This window comes from Cavia porcellus, unplaced genomic scaffold (assembly GCF_034190915.1).
Source record: "Cavia porcellus strain 051 isolate PalLab524CR breed Dunkin Hartley unplaced genomic scaffold, mCavPor4.1 scaffold_10, whole genome shotgun sequence".
In the NCBI taxonomy this organism is placed as follows: domain Eukaryota; kingdom Metazoa; phylum Chordata; class Mammalia; order Rodentia; family Caviidae; genus Cavia; species Cavia porcellus.
The window spans coordinates 86,395,187-86,418,696 of record NW_026947493.1 but is presented as its reverse complement, the minus strand read 5'-3'; the positions used below and the strand labels follow the sequence as shown (position 1 = coordinate 86,418,696).

The 23,510-nt window shown below is 49.3% G+C and overlaps 1 protein-coding gene across 3 annotated transcripts in view; it reads right to left on the bottom strand.

Moving 5' to 3' along the window:
* Positions 1-567: 567 nt before the first annotated feature.
* The window catches only part of Zfpm2 (zinc finger protein, FOG family member 2), a 399,960-nt gene continuing 377,017 nt past the window's right edge, over positions 568-23,510 (bottom strand). For all 3 annotated transcript variants that reach the window (XM_063257768.1, XM_063257769.1, XM_063257771.1), the window contains 3 exons: positions 9,187-9,393; positions 6,179-6,403; positions 568-4,074 (listed from right to left, as the gene is read on the bottom strand). In XM_063257768.1, coding sequence (XP_063113838.1) covers positions 1,580-4,074; positions 6,179-6,403; positions 9,187-9,393 — 2,927 coding nt within the window. In that variant the 3' untranslated portion in view covers positions 568-1,579. The remainder of the gene's footprint in view (positions 4,075-6,178; positions 6,404-9,186; positions 9,394-23,510) is intronic.

The following is a 23,510-nucleotide window of genomic DNA, read 5'->3' as shown; positions in this document are numbered from 1 at the left end:
CCCCAAGAACTTCAATGTATCAATGACTTGTCTCGGGGTTAGCCTACTAGGTTAGAGAAAGAGCAGGCTACAGACATAAACTCTGAGTGCAAAAGCTGAGTCTCTGGTCTTACTCCTCAGCTCTGTGGTGCTGGACACTCATTATCTGTAACCCTTAGCAGTGCCAGAAAGTGAAAATACGTCACTTGTTAATGGACTTGAAATGTTCACAGAATCTGAGCTGATCTTCGGGGTTTAGTTTCAGTATTAACTATTAATTAATTTAGTTTCATTATTAATAGTATCAAATGAATCTGTGTTGATTCATTTGAAATTGAGGTCAGATTATTAGCGTCAGTTGATTAGTCTGGGGCAGGGTGATAAAAAGAGTAATAGTTTTGGTCTGGGGGAGTGTTCTGTAGTGTTCAAAACCTATGTTGGGGTCCACTGAGTTAAAGAAAGGTCATCCCCAAAGTAATCCGTGTGGCAGCAGGATTTAACATAGCATTGGTCTTCAAGTGCTGCTGTTTAAAGTGTGATACGTTTGAGGGCTCCGCAATTTCCTTACAATCAACAAGGAGGCCAAAGTTCTCCAACAATTTGGAATTTTATTCCATCCATATCCATGCATAGTAACAACATTTGTTGAGAAATTATTTCTATCAGAAGTAGAACATTATCTCTGTGATCACCAGGTGCAGTATTGCTACTCTTATATTTAAATAGATCTTATATATGAATTAAATTCATACTTGCAGCATTGGGTTCAGGGTTTCGATTTAGACTGTGCCTTTCGAAAGATAAAACCGGTTCATACCACCTCACTCCTTACAATACTGCTTCCAGTAATTTTGTTCATCTTTATAAAGTATTGCATTTAACAGCAAAGGTTTAAAAATTGACAGCTGCATCAGCGAAAGAAAATACAAGTACTATACAAGGGAAATGCCATTTCATTTAACATACATGATTAAGATTAAGAAAATGGACAGAAACATACGGCTACATACAAATGCAAAGCCTAGTATGACTAAGACTGTATCTGCTAAAATATAAAGTGCAAACAGAGCCTGATTATCCAAGAAGTGAAATCTTAAGGCGAACTCCTAGCATGTGTACTTAGAACATCTTTGCAAGTTATATTTTAGCATATACATACATCTGCAACAGCATATAAGAAAAAACCAAGATACACAAGTGCTTTTGAAGCTATTTCTAAATGCTGTTCTGTATTGTTTGTGACTATTTTCTTTAAAACCTACTATACAGTGCAAACCATATCTGCTACACAATAACTATACAATAACATTACAAATGACTTTAATATAAAGTTTTTAAATAAAAAATAACATAACCACAGCTATGAATACTGCTGGTAAAATAAATTAATTTTTTTTTTTGAAAATGGCACCAAGAATACACTTTACTAATGGACCGTAATGAAATTACATCTTAAGTCTTCAGCTCAGCCATGATGAATTAGCTCCCGGTGGCCAGATGTAATTCAAACAGCTTGTTGTGTTTTGTTTGGTTCTGGACTGCTTAGAACAACATACTAAACACTGGTACCAAAGGTGACTGGTGTTCACGGAGTCCGAGCTCATTTGACATGCTCTGCGGCATGTGATGAACAGTAGAACTTCTTGTGAGTTATAAAGTTTGAAAGGTTGTTGAACTGGATGTCACACAGCCGGCAGTACTTGCCGCTGCCCGGGGCCTGCGTGGAGCCGTTCACGCCTTTCACTATGCTAGACAACTGTTCCTCGGCGGAGGGGGTGGCGGGGGAGACGTTCTCGTTGGTAGCTAGCGGGTTCTCCGAGATCCAGGAGGGCGATTTGTGGCCCTCTTCCTGGGCCGGGCTCTGGGAAACGTTCTCTTGCTGTGGGGTGGCGGCTGGCCTCTCCTCCGGCCTCAGTCCCCCGTTCACTATGACCATGCCTCTGTTTTTGGGCAGCAGAGGCAGGGACTCCTTCTTCGGCGCAGCGCACCCGTTGGAGGAAGCCTGGCCCTTGGGGGACTCGTTCTCCGCGTTTGTGCTTTGCTCTATGTCAGTGTTGTGGATCACGAGAGAGCCAGAGATGTAGTCGCTGGGCTTCAGGCCGTAGTATGGGGAGAGCTGGTCGGCGGCTTTGGCCTTCTTTGCTGCTCCAGGGTAGAGGCATTGGGGAAGAAGCAAATGTTTGTTTTCTTCTTTTGTGGCAATGAGCTGAGCCGCCTCGCTGAAGACTTTCAGGCCTTGCAGGGTGGCCAGATGGGAGGAGAACAGGTTTCCGTTGGGAGAGGGCTGCTTCGGGGTCCCGTTCTTCTCGCACTTTATGATGCTTCTCTCGTAGCCCACGTCTGGGCTGCTTCGTTCGCTCTCTGGGTTGGCAAACCCTTTGCCATCTAGCTGGCCCAGCTCGCTGCGCTGGTGGGCAGTGACCGGGCAGAAATTCTGCTTGTGGGCCAGGTAATTTTCCACCTTGTTGAAGCTGATCTTGCACACGGTGCACTCGTGGTAGTCCAGCAGCCGTTTGGGAGACGCCGTGGTCCGCTCGGACTGGGACAAACACTTCTTGCTGAGATCGATGGGCACGTCCATCTCCAGGCAGGACATGCTGGAGTGGGTGGTGTCGCACTTGGACGCGGGGACACACTTGTTGATGGTCAGGGAAGTTTCCAGGTGCTTGGAGACGATTCCGGGGAAGACGTCACACCTCGGGTGGTAGCACTCCCCCAGCCCGTCGGCGGCCTCTTGGGTGGAGCTGCAGGCGTTGCTGAGGCTGGCCACATCGAGGAAGCGCTGCTGGACCAGCGCCGGGGGCCTCTGCTCCTGCTCGGGCAGGCACATCTCGTACATCTTCCTCCGCTTGCGAGTGCGCATGGTCCTCTGCATGGCAGGCACTTTGCTGGACGCGGACCTCTTCAGCGGCGGGTCGTGGCGCGTGGCACAGTAGTACTGCTTGTGGACCATGTACGTCTCGTGTCGGCTGAAGGTAATGTTGCAGGCTTCACAAGTTGTCTTATTTGGGTCACTCTCCCCATCCACCAGGGGGACACTGGCGTTTTTCACATCAGCAGGTTTTCCGTTCACTTTGTCGTCACCGCTGTTGGAGGTAGAGAGCTTCTTAGCTTGAATGGAAAAGTCCTTGTCGTGGCCCTTCCCGTTCGGCCCAATTAAATCCAAGACAGTGGAGGAACTGATGCAGGGGGCTTGAAGAAGCGGGTTCTCGGGGTCTGCGGGATGGGCAGCCGGGCTGAGGAGGCCGATGGAGGTCTGGCCTGTGTTGGGACTCACCGCTTCTGGCATCTTTTCTGCGACTCCAGGGAACTCCGGGGACTTGGCCATCTGCTGCCAGCGGCTGCTACAGTAATGCTTTTTGTGCACGAGGTAATTATCCAGATTATTGAAGGTTATGTTACACTCAAAACAAGTCGCCCCCTTGGGCATCAAGGGGCTGTAAATGACAGGCGGGTAGCTACTGCTTCCGTGCCTCAGGCGCCGATGCACCAGCTCGGACATCTTGGCTAAGATCTCGGAAGCCTGGGGGACCATGGTGATGTCTTGGGGAAACGCGAACTGAGACAGGAAAGGACCCACGGGGAAGGAAGGCCCGATGCTGGGCTGAACGGGGGAAGAGGCGAGCCGCGGGCTGGAGGGCTCCGACTTTATTTTTGTGTAGGAAAAGCTTTGCTTGGTTGTCACAGGTTGTATTTCAGGTCTCTGGGTAGTGAGAAAGAGCTGAGTCTTTTTCTCACACTTGTCCAGCTCTGTGTCAGAGCTCGCGTCTTTTGTCTGCATGGCCTTCTGGCTCGCAGGGAGCTCGCCCCTGGCCAGCGCGTCTGTGGCTGGCTGCACGCCGTCTTCGGGGCCCCGTGGAGACTGCTCCAAGTCACTGTCCCTGGGAAGTTTGCCGCCAGGGGTGTGCAGCTCCTGGTGTGCCAGGAGCTCCCTCTGAGTCTGGAAGCCGAAGTGGCAGTGGTTACAGCGGAAGGCAGCTTGCGTGAGGTGGGAGAACAGGTGCTGGTGGAAGCTGATCACGGAGTCTGCCGTGTAGCTGCACACGGTGCATTTGAGGCTAGCTCCGGGCGGCAGGGACTCCTCCACCTTCACGCCTAGGAGACAACACAAGGACACTCAGGACCCGGAAGTCGGGGGCTGCTACCAGGGCCTGTGGTCTTCAAGAGGACAGGCACCAATCTATCAGGAGCCTCGGGGCGGGGGGTGCAACTGTCTCGGGGCAGTGTGGTACCCATGACCGCACCTCCGGTTCTCTACAGCATCTCCATGGACATCACGGCATCCACAGGGCTGGGTGTCCTCATCTCCATTGTGTGGGTCAGGAAAACAAAACTCAGAGAGGCCCAGGGGACTGACTGTGAGAATAAGGCCAATAAGTGACACAGCCAGGTTAGGCTACACTGAGCCGCTAGTAAAACTTGTGTCAAATAACGAACCCACCACACACTAGAGAGGGTCTCTACACAGAGGAATCCAGAGAGGAACCACCTTGCAAAGCAGTGAGCAGCTTCCTAACTTCCCTGCGGTCGGAACCTAGAGCTCCATCTTGCTGAGCAGTCTCTTCTCTCTCTGACACTGGCATGTGAGTGCAGATACCGAGCACTAACCCACGCGGGTCACTGAGCAGCACTGCCCACACCATGGTTGCTGCCACTGCTGTCAGGCACTGCACACGGCGGCTCTCACAGGACCAGGACCAGGACCAGGACCGGGAGCGGGACCGGGACCAGGACCAGGACCAGGACAAGAATGGCTGAATGTCACCAAGGCGAACCCCAACTTCCACTTGACAGCCTACAAGTGAGCCAGGCTCTGCTTTCGGCTCTGGACAAACATGAGGACTACCTTTGATATTTATTTTTTAACTTTTTTTTTTTTTTTTATTGGTACCAGGGAACAAACTCATGACCACCTGCTTGCAAGGCAGGTGCTTATGCTGCTGAGCTAAATCCCCAGCCCCTGACTACCTTCGATATTGATAAGCTGTTCTCCAGTGGTGTCATGGTACCAGGGCACTTCCGGTCCTTTCCTCTTTGGTCCAATCCCCACGTTTTGATGTAGCTGAAAGGCTTCCCCTGCCACTGCCCTTTTGGGTTTGTGTCTGACTGTATTCGCCACCTGCCGCCACCTCTCTGACTCTTCCTCCTCTGCTGTTTGACGCCTGTGAACTCAGCTCACTGTGGGCAGGCATTGGGATGCTGGCTGGGGTGATGCTCCACAGGCCTGAAGGTATAACAGCCTGCACTGCACTGGCGCCCTGGAGTAGGAGCTGGTTTTTTAAACTTAACATCTATTTCATATTTAATTATTTTAACCGAGGCAGACAATGGCTAGGGAAGTCACCCAGAGGTGTCTCACAAGGTTAATACTATGTGTGCTGCAGAAATGATTTCCTTAAACTCCAGCTTGGCCCATCCAAGAATTACCTTACTTAATCGTGTACATTGTTATAAATTTTGTCAACCTCACTTTTAAGAAGTATGACAAGATGCTGTGAGATATATAACTGCTGGCATATAATTCTCTAATAAATAGGAATTTATTTGGCTACCTTGCTGTTAGGAAGCAGCTTAGAACAAACTTAGCACTAACAGTAGTTCTACATCCAAAAAGTCAACTAAGTAGAAGACAAGGACATTTTATGATTCATACTTAGAAGTTAATTTCCCTGTAGTATGATTTTTTTTTTTTTTTTTTTTGGTCTTTTTTCTTTTTTATAGGTACTGGGGATTGAACTCACGACCACACACTTGCAAGGCAGGCACTTATGCTGCTGAGCTAAATCCCCAGCCCCTCTAGTATGATTTTTAATCAGGTCTATCAAAATAACAGCTTAATTCAATGCATCAAATGCTTATTTAAATGTGTCTACTGGTCCCCTCTTTCCCCATGGGGAGCACTGTGGTCAGTCTCCAAAGATGAGCAGACATGTACTGCAGGAATATCAGTATCATACACAAAGGCATTGAGATTTTGTTTCCACAACTGTATGTTCTACCTTAGTTGAAAACAGAAGGGTCAGGCCTGTGGTCGGAGCACTGCGAGTGTCAGAAAAGCAATCAGGCCCAAGTGCTTAGAGAAACACATGCTGAGTATAAGTGGCATAAGGTAGGTCTGGGGGTCCAGCAGGAGAGGTAGAGACAGAGCCAGACGCGCGCCCCTGACCCAGGAAGTGCAGCCCCAGCGGCCTCCGCTTACCACTGTGCGAGCTCAGGTGCATCTCCAGGGCGCGGGCGCTCGGGAAGCTCTTGGTGCACTGCGGGAAGGGACACAGGCTGGACACCTGTGGGGCCCCGTCCTCGCTCTCCTCGGACACCGGGGCGGCGTCGCGCTGTCTCCCGCTGCAGTAGTACATCAAGTGGGCCTGCAGGTTCCGCTCACTGCGGTACCAGATGCCGCAGGACTTGCACGGGAAGATGTCCTCTGCGGGAGAGCACGAGGGTCAGCTGCTGGCCATCTGAGGTCAGCCAGGCAGAGCGGCTCTGTCCTGCTCTCTTCAGAGTCTGCAGTCAGGCTCTGAACAGGCAGGCAGGGATGCATGTGGACCTGGGTGCGCCTGGCGGCTCAAGAACAGGTTTTTATTTAACTTTTTGTAATCTTAAAGGTTTTTTTTTTTTTTTTTTTTTTTTTTTTTTTTTATCGGTACATGTTTGCAGTGCAGGAGGATCACGTTCGTGGTAGAGGTGGGTACCTGCGCGTAAGATGTCTTGTTTTTGTAACCCCTTCCCTCTGTTCCTCCCACTCTGTCTTTTGGTCCCCTTCTCTGTGGAAAGGAATGCCACAGTCTGCACTGTAACTCCCCACAGATTCTTTGGAAAGGAGGTCTGTAGAAGACTCCAATGCTAAAGCACAAGATATGAATTTGATCCAGTGCTTATGGCTTGGAGAAATTATGCACTTAAAACAGGAAGTCGGTTCACCTGATTGAGTAAAGGCTAAGGATCTGAGGGTGATGCTGTTCACTTATGAGGCGCACACCATGGGGAGACTCCGAGTTGTGCAGACAGAAACAAAAGCGGAGACTGAGCCTCAGGCATTATGAATTCCCCACCTCCAGGCGTCAGGAGTTAGGGACCTCCTGATGACTGCTCCCATGGAGACCCCTCTGTTGCTGTGTTGGCCAGGCTATGGGGCCTGCAGGAGGAGGGCAGAGGTCTTGGGGGGAAGATGACTTAGAGGAGTGATCTGCCCTGACGGGGAAAGTGCACTGCAGCCAGTCGGCAAGGAGGGGTCTGGATCATCTCGATCCCTGGGGCAGCCAGGGAGCCAGGATGGGGACCCACTGACGCGGGCACTGGTCTGCACTGCTGAGGCAGAGAGCTCAGGTGGGGAAGGGGACAGCGTTGAGCCACAGCTCTGAGCTGTGCCACAGCGGGTGAGTCAGGTGTGTGGGGTCTCCCTGTCTGCACACAGGACATTTCCACGTGTGTGTGATGCTCACCCACCGTTGTGAGGGCCCAGAGCCACTAGCTCATGATCATGCCAGGGACAGGGCCTGGGCTGGAGGCCAGCCTTCAACACTCTTCCCTAGGGCCTCACCAGCAAGGTGGCAGAGAGGAAGACCTGCAGGAAGCCAAGGTGACAGCCAGCTCATTGCTGCTCTGTCCTAGACAGGTGGGCGGGTTCTGGTCCCTGGAAAGAGACTCAGCCAAGCAACAGGGCTCATTGTCCTGCTAGACGGGTGGGACCGGATATGTGGTCAGAAATACAGAGATGCCCAGTGGCAGGGCACAGAGGTCTCCAAGGCTGCAGGAACAGTGGGACACGAACTGTGAGCTGCGGGTTATCCTGGTGGGGAAGCCCAGAGAGTGAAGGCGATTGTGTAAGAGGAGTCCGGAGAAAACTAAGGACTGGACAGGACCCAGATCCGCTGCGAGGGAATGAGGAGAGGACCACGAGCACAATGGTTCCCAGTAGAATAACTCAGAATCATGCGCTTGTTACTGAGCCCACCTCTCCCGAGCGGATTCCAGAGGCTATGCGGTTCAGCGGAGCATCTGTTTAACCAGGGTGTGTGTATCTGGCCAATTCCAGAAAACTCTGCTGCACATCTGTGCTCAGTTATGTGAGATTAATGGTTATCTTGCTGCTGAAAGCAATTACAATTAGAAGTAATATTTGTATATGTTGGAAGCTCCCAGTAACAGGAAGTTACATGAAGTCCCTCAAATTTAGGTTGGGCCACGTTTTAAGTTCTATATTTTCCAAATCGAAGTGAGGATCAAGGAAATAAAACAATTACAGGCAGAGCAAGGAATTCTAGTCGTATGACCTTACGTTGGACCTAGTGGTTAGAAGCACAGAAATTTCAGATTCATCTGAATTTTTTTCTCTTTCTTTCTTTCTTTCTTTCTTTCTTTCTTTCTTTCTTTCTTTCTTTCTTTCTTTTTCTTCTCTCTCTCTCTCTCTCTCTCTCTCTCTCTCTCTCTCTCTCTTTCTTTGTCTTTTTGAGACAGGGCCTCTGTGCAGTTCAGGCTGCCTTGCTGGTCTCAAACTGGCAATGATCCTCCTGCCTCAGCCTCCCAAGTGCTGGGATTATAGGTGTGTGCTGCATGCCCAGCTCACCTGAAAATTTCTTTAATGGTGGTTTTAGAGCAAGAAAATAATTATTACTATTTTAATTCTTTTAGTGTTGAGGCATCGTTTTCTGTCTTTAGATTTCTTTTCTATACCAGGATACCAGGAATTTTTCAGGGTTTTTGGCTAAATGCAATGTTTTGCGCTCATTTTCCTCCCAAGGAGTGGTGTGTCTGGAGCACAGGTCCTGGCCTCTCGGGCCTCTGCTTTTCTGCGCTACAAACTGCGCTCTGTGTTTCAGGTGAACAAACTACTCTCCAATTCATCTGAACAAACCAGGAGCACAAAGGTGACTTTTCAGGGCACAGTTTCGAGTTTCTGTGTGGGATATTAAAAGCTCATGCATATTTTTCTTTCTCTCCTTTGTTTTACTTTAAAATTACTCAGGCTACACTTCCTTTCCCATAGTACATATAGTCAAATTCTGTCTTTGTATGCTTTTAATTTTTCTTCAAGGTTTTTACTCCACGGCTTTTGAGGAATACTAAAATCACCCCACCTTGGGAGCTTCTATGATGCCACCGCCATGGTCTAAGTGACCCTGAGTGTCACTGACCAGCTCGAGGCGACTTCCCGTGTGGCCCGTGCCCCCATCCGCCCCTTCCGCGGCCGCCCCCGCCCACACTCACTGTTGACGATGGCCGTGGGCAGGATGGACGCCATGGCGGCCTGCTGGGGCAGCAGCGGGATGGAGTCCAGCAGCCGTGCCGGGTACATCCCCTCTGCCAAGGCCATCTGGCTGGCAGCCTGGAGCCGAGAGTCGAAATCCACCACGAAGGCCACAAGCTCCTCGCCCTCGGAGATGGCCTTCGTCGTTGTACACCAAAGCTGACCCCCTGGGAAGGAAAGAAGGGGCACAGTGACGGAGAGCCCCAGCCCATGTGGCCGGACTGATGATCAGAGGGCTCCCAGGCTATGCGCTGGCTCCTCGGGGTGGGGTGCTGATGACACCACAGCTGGGCACCCACCGCCTCTGGGGGAATAGATTTCTGGGCCGTAAGTGGATTACTTGGGGACCAGAGTAGGAGAAGCCTGACATCAGTACAGACCTAGTAAAGAGCCCTGGTGGGGAGCGTCCTCGAGCTGTCAGCCCGAGTCACCGGCCAGGACATCGCGGGCCACTCAGAGGCCATCTGAAGTTGCTTTTGGTGTCTTGCAGAACTTGTGTCTTGTCTTTCCCTTCCAGATCGCCCTCTTGCCCACCACCCAACTCTTTTTCTTTGACTCCCTCCGATTCTTTTATTATCTCAATAGCAAGCAGATGCCCCGCACTACACAACAAGTAACGAACGTCCCTAAAATGGGGAAAGCCACAGTGAAATCCCAGGGGTTGCCTCCCCTCTGCCTGTGGCCACTTCAGGATGCTTTACTTGCCTGGTCGAGCCCTACTTGGATAATATCCTTATAATATAGGTGCTTTATCTCGATTGAACTTCCTGAGAAGAAGATATGCCCAAGACTCTTTTCAGAGAGGCTTATTTCAATAAAGATTTGTTTAAATGAAAAGAACTCTGTCTTCAAACGCTACGATACACCCTGGCTTTTTACTTCAAATGGTCACATGTGATGCATTAAGAAGAAAAATTAACCATGCAAGTCCATCTTCTAATGTATTGGAATGTGATAGTGCATGCTCATTTATTTGGCATGTTTAGACAGGCAAAGCACTTACGTTTTGTTATCTACACTCTCAGGCCGAGATATGTATCCTATGTAGTTATGCTGAAATCGTGTGGCATACTTGATATGTTACGGAGCTTTTTTTTCACTGTATACATATATATATGTATATTGGAAGATTGTATATTGTACTCATTAAGGGCAAAAAGGGACCCATTCTGATAAGTCCTATTGCTCTGTTTGTCTTTCAGCATGACTGTCTTTTCAGCCACACTTCATTTTTCCCACCCCGAGAGAACATGGTTTTCAAACAACTCTTGGTCAAATCTAGGGGAGAAGATAACAACGGCCTGTGACACAGCAGTCACCAGAAGAATCAGGAGGTAATTTTGGAAAAACCTCGGGCAGCTCATTCAGCCAGCTAAGTTTCAAAAGTAAGCAAGTAAAACACCACCCGCGAATGTAGATGCTTGTGAACAAGACAGCTAGCATCGTCGAATCTGTGCAGAAGTTTCAAAGCAAACCACAAATACACTGCGATGCTAGACGGAAACTCTTAGTTTTAATTGCTGTGAAAGTATTTGAAAGTGTACGGGTTTACTGCAGTTGAATAGAGCAGATTCGTTTTGGCACAAATGGATTTATTTTCTAATGTTGGAAGCTGCTGGCCTCTCTGCAGAAGAAGCAGAAACAGGCAGGCGTACAGTGGTGTTTTCCTGCACCGTCTCCCGACGCCTGCCTTTACCTACTGAGCCTTCTCTGACGGCATGGGCCCCTGCGCTGCAGCTGCATGGAGGTCACCACTGGTGCCTTCTGGTCCTGCGGGGTCCAGGCTAGGGTCAGTCTGTGTGGACTGGGAGCAAGGAGCCCTGGGGCCGAGCGACTCACTGGCGTGGTGCTTTGGAGTCACTGACTCCAGTGCTAACTAACACCCCTCGCGCCCTCCTCTCTGAGAGGCATCCGCAAACTCCAGGCAGGGTCTGCAGGGAGGACCCAGCCGAGACCAGGATTTCAGGGCAGGCACCCGAGGGCAGCTAATCTCTGTCACCATTGCAGGCAGGATGCAGCAGGATGACGGACTACTGATGCTAAAATTTTGACTGGATCCAATAAATAAATAAAGTTGAAATGCATCAAGTGCAAAGAAAAGTAAACAAAAAAATGATTTTTCTCCATTATTAAGTAAGCTGACAGCTGTAATAGGTTTCTGTGTTTTCTGCTGTACTGGGTAATGCTTCCTATTTTATCACTGGTATCGCTTTATCTCAGGTAAGAGTTTAGGCAGCGCACACGATTTTAAAGGGCTGAATGAGACCGGAAATGCACTCCGCACGCTCATGAGGAGGCTGCTTGTCTTCGACTCGATCTCTGACATCATTGTCCTCACCTGCACGGTGTCCTCCCCTGCTGTGCGGTGAGGACCGCAGCATCACACGGAGATGTCCCGACTCCTCACACGGGAACAGGGGACTCCCAGCTCCACACAGGGGTGCCACGGCCCAGAAATGAGTGACACGTCCTGGAGACTTGGGAAGACATCCAAAGTAGCTAAAGAATAAAAAGTAAGGGGCAGGCAGGCAGTGCAGGGCCAGCGAGAGCCTGGCTGCTCCCGGAGGCAAATCTTGAATTTGAGACGTGCGGAGGCAGAGGTGGGCGGGCACTGGGTCCAGGAACCAGCCTGTTCTGTGTCACCAGAGTGGGAATTATGTTTTCAGCATCTTTCTGTGCCATGGCTGTGGCTGAGGTAGCCAGAAGCTGCCCATGGTGAGGGCTTCCGCATCTGCCACAGAGCTGGCAAGTGTGAAATCAGGGCTGCCTCTCGGTGCAGGGGGGCAGAGCTCGACCTGGAACACAAACACTCCTGTCTGCTTGCGGTGGGAGACGCTGGGTATTTATTTAATGAAGGAACACATTCTTGACTTGGATTTTCTTGTTCTGTCCCATGGCACAGTGGAATCTGGAGGGTGGGGATGGCTCAGGACCACCCCGGAGCCGGAAGTCTGAATCCATTCATACGAAGTGTAAACCATGCGGAGAAAAGAGCAACTTCCAGAGCCGGGGCAGAGAGAAGAGGGCTGGGGATTTCAGGAGAGGGGCACACGATGGCTTCGGGCTGGCAGAGCTAGATGGGGTGGGCCACGGACGGGTACCGTTGGCACTGGGATGGGCCTCACCTGTCTTACTCCTGCCAGCGACTGTGCGAGACAGGTGATGCTTACACCTCACCTGGAGTTTGGAAGAGTGGAACTTGGGAGGTCAGCTGACTTCCCCAGACCTCACACGTGGTCCCTGACCTAGACTTTGTAGTCTGCAGTGTGTACATGTGTGTCATGCATGTATTTATGTGTGTAAGCATGCACGGGGATAATGAGTCATGTTCCGAACATGTAAAGTTTGGCATATTTGCAAGGCTTCTGGGTGAACACGTGTAGCAGGCCACTGGGCCTGCAGAAGACAACTGCGTGGAGGATGTGAGCCGGGGCTGGTGTCACTAAAAGATACTGAGAGACAATGCTTGGGAAAGGTAGAGGCAATTGGAGAAAGTGGCATGTACACAGGCACACACACACACACACACACACACACACACACACACTCACTCTCAGGGTTAGTGCTTTGAAACTGGTTAGTTCTGGGATGGAGAATTTAGAATGCATAATCTGGGAGAGTCAGTCACAGGACGTCCGATTACTTTTCTCTCATTGCTGGGAAAAAACACCCAACATTCAAAATGAAGGAAGTAAAGGTTTATTCAGCTCACTGTTGTGGAGGTTTCAGACCATAATCAGCTGGCTCCAAGGCAGGGTGGCATGGCCCAGGGGCAACACTTCAAGGCAGCAGCCACAACAAAAAGGAGGAAACAAGCCTCTTTTCCTCCCTTATAGTGTACACAGGCCATGCCCACCCGTGAGGGCAGGTGTAGCACTCACAAATCTCCCAGCCTTCCCCTTGCACAGGAGGGGGAAATTTACAAGGAGCGGGCCCTGGCTCCCTGCTGAGTCTCTCAGTTAAACTTCTAAACTTCTCAGGTTGACACCAGGTATCAAGCATAACACAGAAGATGTACTGTGTGTTACAGTTTCAGTGACTCAAGCTGCTGAAGCTGGATGGCTGGGGGCCACAGAAGCTCTGGCTCTGCCACCTCCAGCTGGTGGGGAGCCTCACCTAGCATTCCACCCGGGTCCTCCTCCTGGGCGGTGGGGCTGGCCGTGCACCGTGCTGAACTTTCATGCTGGGATGAGGCCGGGCGCCTGTGCACATGCTGAAGAACAGCCTCGGGGGTAAGGAGTGCTCACATTATCCTTTTGGTCTGGTCCTGTTGGCACCACTATCCTCACTTCTCACTGCTAAATTCCTGCTAAATATTACCAAAAGGCAAATCAATGAATTCAATGAGCGAAAGTATCTATGCTTGGAGCAAAGAAGACCAAAGCTGCAACCATTTGCAGGTCCTGACCAGAGAGAGCTGGGGATGCTTCCCGGAAGAACGGTGGCTCTGAGGCTGCTGGACGACCAGCTTCCGGTCGGCTGTGTTTGGAGGTGGGGTAAATCTGCCCACTTTAATGTACCGTAGTGCGGACCGCAGTAGTTTTCATCTAAGCGAAGAAGCAATTGGATTGCATGAAACACTGAGTCACGCTGACATTTTGGTGTCTTTCAGCATCTTACACTCACTGGCCCCATCTTTGATGGGAACAAAACACAAGATGTCGCAGTTGGCTTTAGTATGGAAACATCATTATCACCAATCCAGAAATAATAAGTGCTTGAGATGATGCGGAAAAGCCAGAATACACATGCACCATCTGAGAGAATGTGGAATTGTACAGTAGGGTGACTTCTTCACAAATTAAAAATAGAACTAACTAGGATTTAGCAGTGCCACTTTTGGCTACATATCCCAGACAACTGAGAACAGGATCTGGAAGAGACATCTGACCACAGCTCCTTTCCATGGTGTATGTCCAGCTGACCTCAGAAGCCTCAAATCTCACCTCTCAAATCCAAACCCCCAACCCTGGACCCAGCCTCCAACACAGCAGCTTCTGTGGGCACAACAGCACTCCGCACAGGCAGAGGAAGCTACAGGAAGAAACCACTCCAAATGGACACACACCTACTGACGTGTAGATGTGGCTGGAGGGAAGTTTACATTGGAGACATGGACTCTTTTCTTTTAAATGAGTTCTGGATACTAATGCTGATGTAAAATTTTCTGATTTAGCTCCAAGGTGCTTCACAAGTCAAGCTTCTGCCTGTGTTTCCAGTGTCAGTGAGGTGTTCCTTCCACATCTTCACAGAGAAAAAATTTAAGGCATCTAAAAGGACATTTCCTATGACTGTCACAGGCAGCAGCATGCTGGTGTCCTAGATTTAAGGCAAGGAAAATCTCAACATGTGAACTAACTGCGCTCACGGCACTGACTATGAAAACACAGAGGATCATGTAAAGACTACGTATTTACCTAACTGATAAAATTCTTATTACTTCCTCTGCGCAGTCATGCAAGAGGAAACAATCCTGCTTCAGGTAAGCCTCTGAAATCACCGCACGTTTATTTGTCCTCTGTGCAAAAATGCAATAGAAAGAACCTTGGACAGATGGCAGGCAAAGTTTAAAATCTGGGTCATTAGTTACTGTTGGGAGCCGCACCAGCGCTAGTTCACTATGCGCGGCGGTCATGCGGCCTGTAGGAAAGAGCAAAGCCTGAGCTAGATTACCCCTCCCATCGAGTGAGCCAAAATGGCGCCTGCTTCCTGCCCCCTGATTGCCCTGGCAACGTAAACAACCCGCTCTGTAAGATAGTCTGCCTAGCAACAACTGATGTTAGCCAATCAGCCCGCATCGCGCGCTTTGAACTGATTGGCCACTGTCACCCTATAAAAGTGAATGCCTCTCCCGCCACGAGACAGGAAGCACAGAGAGAGATAGAGAAAGTCCACCGGCGAGAAAGGGCTGGTGACAGAGAGGAGGCCTCGCGGGGCCCACGCGGAGACAAATAAAGGCAAGGTTGCACACCGCCAGACTTTGTCGTGTGTCTTTCCTGCCGGCCAGGAGCGACCCCGACATTTGGTGGCCCGCACGGGGACTGATCAACCCCGAGACGCGGTGGTGGTGTGCAACGCTCCAGCGTGGTGCTGCCGGACAGGTGAGTTGGGGATAAGCCTGGGCTCTGGGTGGCGTGCACCTACAGGGCTTTTAGACTCCCCTCAGGCTCACGCGTAGGTGACGGGTTCTTTAAGTCACACGCGGTGAGTAACAGCCCTTAGAGGTTGAGGATGGGTAATTTACCGAGCGCGGAGGCGCGGCCCTTGGTAAAGGCCCTTAGGAAGCTTTTAAAAGCTAGAGACCTCAGGGTAGGTCAAAAAACACTAGAACTATTCATAGCAGAGGTAGATAGGGTGGCTCCCTGGTTTTTACCCATGGGGCATTTAAACCTGCCGTCATGGGAGAAGTTAGGCGGGGACCTCGCTTCGGCGGAATTGGAAGGCGATATTTCGCCGGCTATTCGCCCCCTGTGGGAAATGATACATGCGTGTCTTGACTCCTATGCCGAGTTGCGCCGCGAATTGTGTGCGTGCGCCGCTCGAAAAAAGCAGAGAGAGGAAAAAGGGCCCCCGAGCGCTCTCTGGCGGGGAGGAGATAGAGAGCCATCCGCTCCGCCCTGGAGCTCTTCTCCAGAAGCGGCTCCCCGCCGAGAGGCCGCTACAGGGAACCCTCCCTTCTCTCAGCCGGCACAGGAAGTGACGCCCCGTTCCACTCTGTCGCGACCGCCGTCCTATGACGTTGCGCCGCGGGGCGGACGGTATTTTTATGGGCGGCTACTCTGCCGAGCAGGCTGAGAAAAACACCGGTTGAGGAAACGGGGGCTGGGGATTTAGCTTAGCGGCATAAGCGCCTGCCTTGTAAGCAGGCAATCACGAGTTCGATCCCTGGCACCGATAAAAAAAAAAAAAAAAAAAAACAAAACGAAAAAGACCAAAAATAAAAAAAAATAAAAAATAAAAAATAAAAAACAAAAAGGGGGAGTAAGCCAAGGCCTGCCTCCAAAGGCGCGGTTATCTATGGCATGACAATGGATGGGCCCGGATCCGGTGGTTAGCTGGAACCGAGGCGCGGTTTGTGTTTTTCTGCAGGAATCGGGACGAGAACCACTGTGGGTCCCAGAGAGGTTGCGACAAGTCCCTCGACTGAAGATCAGGCCTGTTCCACCAGAGGCCAACCGCAGACCCAACAACAAGATGAGCCCTAAAAGCACTGCAGGACAATCCCTTTTTGGGGAGCCTGGAATGGCTTGCTCCCCTATGTTTTACCATTGTTAGGTCCCCTGTGCTCCTTGCTTCTGCTCTTACTTGTAGGACCATTCTTGCTCTGATGGGTTACATCATTTATTAATGGGCGCCTTGCGGCGGCCTGGCGTCAAGTACGCCTGGTTGCCCATGCGGCCCTGGCAGCAGCCCATGATGGGCACAATGACCCCCAGGCCTACGCATGGCTCGCTCGACTGGCCTACGACCGGGTCTAGGTGTGGCGGGTCTTCCGCATTCCTTCCCTAATGACACCACACAGCAGGGTAGGTGAGTCAATGACGGGTAAGAGCGTGCCTCCCCAGCACGACTCGACCTAAGCCAGGCCCTACCCCATGGCGCACGAAAGCCGCTGGATTACTAGAATCTGACCAGATCTAGATGCCTCTCTGAGGGGATCACACGGAGGGGCATGAGTGCATGCCTATGTGCATCCAGGTTCCGTCCAGTTCACTCCTGGCCCTGGAAAAAGGACGAGGGTCTCAAGGCCTTGGCGGACCCGGGGCGGCCGACCAGGGTCCAAGCCAAGGGCCTACGGTGGGCCTCAACACAGGGCATAAGCCTCTGCACTCAATCCAGGGCGGGCTGCGATGCGTACATTCATTCAAAATAAATAAAATAGGGGGAGATGTTGGGAGCCGCACCAGCGCTAGTTCACTATGCGCGGCGGTCATGCGGCCTGTAGGAAAGAGCAAAGCCTGAGCTAGATTACCCCTCCCATCGAGTGAGCCAAAATGGCGCCTGCTTCCTGCCCCCTGATTGCCCTGGCAACGTAAACAACCCGCTCTGTAAGATAGTCTGCCTAGCAACAACTGATGTTAGCCAATCAGCCCGCATCGCGCGCTTTGAACTGATTGGCCACTGTCACCCTATAAAAGTGAATGCCTCTCCCGCCACGAGACAGGAAGCACAGAGAGAGATAGAGAAAGTCCACCGGCGAGAAAGGGCTGGTGGCAGAGAGGAGGCCTCGCGGGGCCCACGCGGAGACAAATAAAGGCAAGGTTGCACACCGCCAGACTTTGTCGTGTGTCTTTCCTGCCGGCCAGGAGCGACCCCGACAAGTTACTGGAGCACTGCTTTCTCCAACTCACTCTCAAGGGGCAGCCGCAGAGAGAGAAACCTCTGGGTCATCATCACCCCATGGTGTTCAGTGTGCCAAAGAGTCAGACTCACACAGTCGGGGTGCGTACCGGGTGCCCAAGACTTGGCATGCCTTCCTTACCGACTGCTCCCAAGAAAGCTTTTACTTATTCCCATTTTGCTGTGAAAGCACGAGGCTGGAAGGTAAGTAAGGCTGTAAGTAAGCTCTTCAGGCCACATACTTGGAGGGGAAATGAAGCAGGAGCTGGGATGTGAACAAGTGGTTTGACTCTCTATTATAGTTTGTGCGATGAATGGAATCCGCGGTTCCGATCACAGCGCCACCTGGTGCTCGCTGTGGAACCCCACCGCCCCTGCTTTAGGCGCCTTTGAATTATTACAGTTTCCTCTCTAAAGCAGAACTATTGGAGGCCCACTTTTTAAAACAGCACCAGGCAGATTACACACTGATTGTACACACAGCCATTAAATGCGTAGATCCCACCTGGAGAAGAGTGTCTACACCATTTGTAACGTGGATGTGACTGCCCGCCACCTTCTAACCTGCCTGATTTCTCCCTGACACGGTTCACACACAGAAAGTGCTCCCTGGTGCCAGACCCCGTTCCCAGCGCCCCACGCAGTGCAGCACGGTGGCTGATAATAAAGCCTTTGTGACAGCTTCCCAACTGCCTGCTTAAACTGCAACTGAGCTGGGCCGAAAAAGGGCCCCGGGTGCCACCTGAGCCGGAGCCCTGGCTGGCCATCTGGACGGGGCTGTGGATTCTGGGTGTGGGAGGCCAAATCAAGGCTGATTTCATGCCCATGTCTCTGATCCAGGCAACCAAAAGGTGCTTTTCAGACACTCGCAGAGTGCTCCCTCACCCAGGGAATTCGGGGTGCGAGGCATGCAATGAAGTAGCATGCAGTGAGGTTCTGGAGAGAAACGTCTCTGAATGACCAGGTATCTCACGAGGTGTTCAGCCCCCTCGGAAACTCAGAGTGACACCTGGAAAGCTCTGAACGCTCCCCACTCTGATGCTCCCAGAACGAGGACAGCAGGTAAGAGGGTGAAGCTAGGTGGACAGACAGGAGGCAATGACTCAGCGTCCTTTCCACTGAATAAGCTGATTGGGAACTTAAGACACTACAAATCGCATCTGGTGTTGGCAGTGCTCATTTCTGTAATTTCAAGGCTAACTCAGTATTCGGAATGACCAATAATATCACCTTCCTGCAAATTAGGGAAAGATCATATTGTGCAAACTGGGGCAAAAACTCACATTCCCACTGCGTGGACATGAAATCTTTATCGAGTGACATCAGGCACTGAAGCAGCTATCTGATACCTTCCTCGCCACCAGATGCAAAGGTTATTTTGGGCTCCTCTCTCTGTCTGCCTCCAGGCTCCAACCTCAGGCCCGCCCCTCAGGCTTCATGCCTGCATCTCACTCCCTTCCCTACAAAAGCACAAACATGCTCAGGTTCAGGAAAAAGTAGTGGCCACTAAAACCTTGATGTTCTTGAAAACCATGTACTTGCTGTTCTGAGTAATGCTTGTGATCAAGGTTCTTGTGCAAACAGATACCGTTATTAACAGGAAGCGTATAAATTTTTCTCGTAATTGCTGTTGAAACTGCAGTGAAGTGTACTACAAGTTTCGATAATGAAGAATAAAGCCACAGTTCAAATGTGATTATATTTTGGACATGCACACTCTTCTTACTAGAAGCCACGGCCTTAAATATCTGCCCATCCTGCCAAATTTTTCACTTGCACTTTTTATTATTTATGAAATCGGTGTCTGGACAATGTCATGCAGACCTCTGCTGATAAACTCTAATTAAGATTAAGACAGGCCTTGTGGAAAGGATCCCATCATTAGCAAACATGATAAACACAAAAATACTCCCTACTTGTCAACCAGGAGCAATTCAGTAACCTAACAGTATTATCTGTTGCTAGGTTACAGAGCTGACAAAGCCTCAATTATATTGTTCGACCATACCTATAGAGTTCTGTATAAGCAAAATGTATCCAGAATAAAGGCGTTTAACTTCATCCATGCTATCTGCAATTCACAGCTTCTTACAATGGTAAAAATCAGGTTAATAATTACATAGCACGCTGAAAAATCTTTTCCATGTGTTATGTCTAGGCATGTTTCTTTCTAATTTATCTGTGTGATTGATAGACATTGGCTTTGCAAAAATAAGGAAGGCAAGCTACATGAGGTTGTAAACCTCTACCACAACTAGGTGGGCTCATCAAGATAGAGACCCATGATTAGCATAAAAATACACAGCAAATTGAACCAATTAAGTCACATTTAGGGTTTTGCATTTCTCTGCTCCAGTAAGGAACGATACAGAGCATCAAACAAACAGCTAGGGATACCAGTGTGAAACTTTAACTTAAAATAATAACAAACCTATACATTCTCACCTAAAAGTACAAAAAGAAGGTGATGGCTCACAATAATAATTTATTTTAAGTAGCCTCTCAGGGCCAGTTTTAACAGCTGAAGTTATTTATGTTTATCCCAGCAGTAGGCCATCCACCCTCCCATCTTTTCTTTTAGGCTGGAACTCTAGGGGAAAAATCAATAAAAGAGCCTCCAAAATGCAGATATATGACAGAGAAAAAACAAAAGGAAAAAGCCATGTGTGTGAAAAAAGATAGTGTTTGGGAATCAGACCTTAGAGATTATTTTACCACGGGCAACCTTGGGTGGTTTTCATAGACATCGGGAGAAAAAATGATTATGTGCCACAACTGAACAGCATTTTTAAATAGCTCTGGCATAAGAAATGTTATACTCTATATTATATCACTATAGCATTTTAACTTCTTAAAAGATAGAATGACATTCTTGTACTGGTCCAAAAAAATCTCCTTCACATACTGTGCAGAAAGATAGTCAGTTGGTAACCAGTGCTTAGTTAATAAAGATTACAGTCGTGTTGGTCTACGGAGTATACCATGATACCAGTAGGCACATTATGATTAAATTAAAGTCTTTCTCTGGAGGAATAATGAGCCATTTTACACACACACATACACACACATGCACGCACACATGCACGCACACACGCAGTATGTTCCTAGAGTCCACAAAAAGGGAATACTTATTTGGTCATTATGAACTCTTTTTCTTTATACTAAATACAAACTCACGCATCAAGGCACCTCGCGAAATATAATTTTTCATAAGTGGGAAGCAACTGGTCAGAATAATTCCCCAAAAGCTGAATATTTGCTCCATTTCAACAAACCACGTGCTGCTGCCCAGATCTCAGGGTTTAGACGGGAACACAGGACTTGTATCTATACGTGGTCACGTTGCTTCATACGAATTTCATAATGAATTCAACTCCCATACAGTTGAGATTCTTGACAGAGGAGCAGTGTGAGGCATGGAACTTATAAATTATGGGTGCCCCTTCTTTGAAAACCGCTCTGGAGGTTTCTTTGTGCGTTGGCAAATACAGTAGGAATATGAGGTATTGTGTGCATCCTCCTGCACCGCACCTGATAAAGAATAAAGAGCTGTGACATATTCTTAAAACAATGGAGGAATTAAAGGCAGACAATGGGCCAGCTGCCTCATTAATACAATCAAAAGGGAGCCCAGCACAGAGGGGGCCGGATAATTAAGCACTACTCTTTTAGCCCTCTTTTCTATAATAAAATCGCTTAAAAATGTATTAACTACTTCCTAGTTGCCGGATAGATCGGTGCCCTTGTTTATGTGGAGGTGATTAATGCCTTTTTTCCGCATGCAGCCACATGCCAACTCCTAGTTTACAACACTTTGGAATACGACCGAGTAAGTCTAATTGATAAAGATCTGCAGAATACATAGCAATAAATCAAAACCATTTTGCAAAAGGTCTTTCCTGCTTTTTTTTTTTTAAATAATCGTAACATTTTTCATTTGTACTATGGAGGCGGAGCGGGGCACTTTGGGCCAGTTGACTTCCCTGCCCCAGTGCTCCTTGCTGGGTTTTATGGGACAGGGCAGCAGCCCAGGAGCAGGGACAGGTCACACCCGGCCAGCTACCCCAAAGCGCCTTTGGTGTTTGGGCCAAAGGAGAGGGCGGTTTGCTTTGTCTTTTTAAATCCTGCTCTCTAACCAGGGGGGAAGAACAAATGGCAGAGCCCTGGCCGGTACACTCTTTATCCTCTGTGCACGTGATGTGCAGAATGGTGGAAAACCCACTTTCTATGTGAAAATGCGATTTATAATTCACTGTACGCAGGGTTTGCCTCCAGACCTCACAGGCAGCCCTTCCTCTGTGGCCTGCAGAACCACTGACGCCTGAGAACAGGAAACCGGCCCGGGCACTGAATTGGGAAGCTGGGTGAAAGTTACACTGGGTTTTCTCCCAGATCTTTGCGAGTGCACTCGTGTCAACACAACTTTCAAATTACAGGCGTTGTCATCCGCGTGGTCCGGCAGGATGCAGCGTGTTCTGTTCTGGTGATGCTAGGATTTTCACTGAGAAACAGAAACAGAATACAAAGCAGGAGGACATAAAAATGGAGATATTTAACCGTATTTCTAAGACAAAGAGAAGATCTGGGTTTCACAAGGCTCCCTACACTTTAGGATGTGTCAGCCCGAGTCCTGTTTTGTATGCTGGATCCAGTTTTAGAGAACATGTTTTTCCTCCTTCCAGCGGGGAAATGCGACTTCTCACTCGGGTGCTGTGTTTCCTATTAGCTCTGTAGCTTTTTCTTGGATACCAGGAAATAAAACCAATGATACTCAATAGTTATGAAGAACAATGACTTTCAGGAACCACTGTATGTGCTTATTTATTTGAATGCTGCTGGTCTGACAAGGCCCACAGAACTCGTTAGGGTGAAAAATTTATAAACTGGCTTTTGCACAATCACCTTAAGTGTTCAATTTGTGCAACGTGGGTTACACTGTTGTGTCCTTGTGGTGGTGGCATGCACCTCCTTCCCGTAACTGTTTGGGAAATGAACTTACTGAAGTATCTGTGACTAATCTGTCATTTCAAATCTGATGTGCTTAATTTCTTAGTGTAAATGTAACAGGTAATGGTCTGGGGAGAGCCCAGGAACAAAGAAGTACAAGCGTCCTCATTAACCTAAAGGAATTAGCTGCATGACAAAGAGTGCTGCTGTCACCCGTTATAGCCAAGAAGGTCAGAGCTCGTGTGTCCCCTGCCCTCCCCGGTCCCCTCCATGGATACCCTCTGGCCATAGTTTGTCCCAGATCCCAGCAGGTCCAGTACTTATTTTGTGTCCTCTAAGACTTCATCTCCAGTGGAGGTGATTTCCTTTCCCTTTTGAAGGCACAGGAAGCCCCTTCTAGAAAAAGCCAATGGTGTCACTGTGGTCAGATCCAGATTTCTGCTGAAGCACACGGCAGAAAGTTTAACTCCCTGATAAAAAAAGAAGCACACAGAACTTTCTGGAAAAGTTTCTGAACTAGTGTGTTGGCAGGTAGGAGACTCACACAGTCAACCTTGGCTTTGGTCAAACAGATAAGAAAATTGTATGGGATTCCAACAGAAAGAAGCTCTGTTCCTGGAACCTGCTCCCCATCTCAGGTTTGTGCCAGGCTCCCCGAAGGCTCTGCTCACCCCAGGGGCCCAGTGACCGCCTGGCTGCCTGGCAACTGTGATCCTCAGTGACCAGCCCAGAGGTGAAGTCCCACCCCAAAGGCAAGCTGTCAGAATTCCAGAATTCCTCCTGCTGCTGATAAACTGATTACAAAGCTGCTTAAGACTCTGCTTGTAAACAAAAGCACTTATCAACTAATAATTTGCAATAAACTGATGCAACTCCCAGCTGAGGCCTTAACTGTAATTGTCTTTACCATCTGCCTATTAAAACACCATTCTTCACCCACAATCAAGAGCAGAAGGGAAAGCATCTCTACCAAAATACACAGCGTGAAAGCTTATGA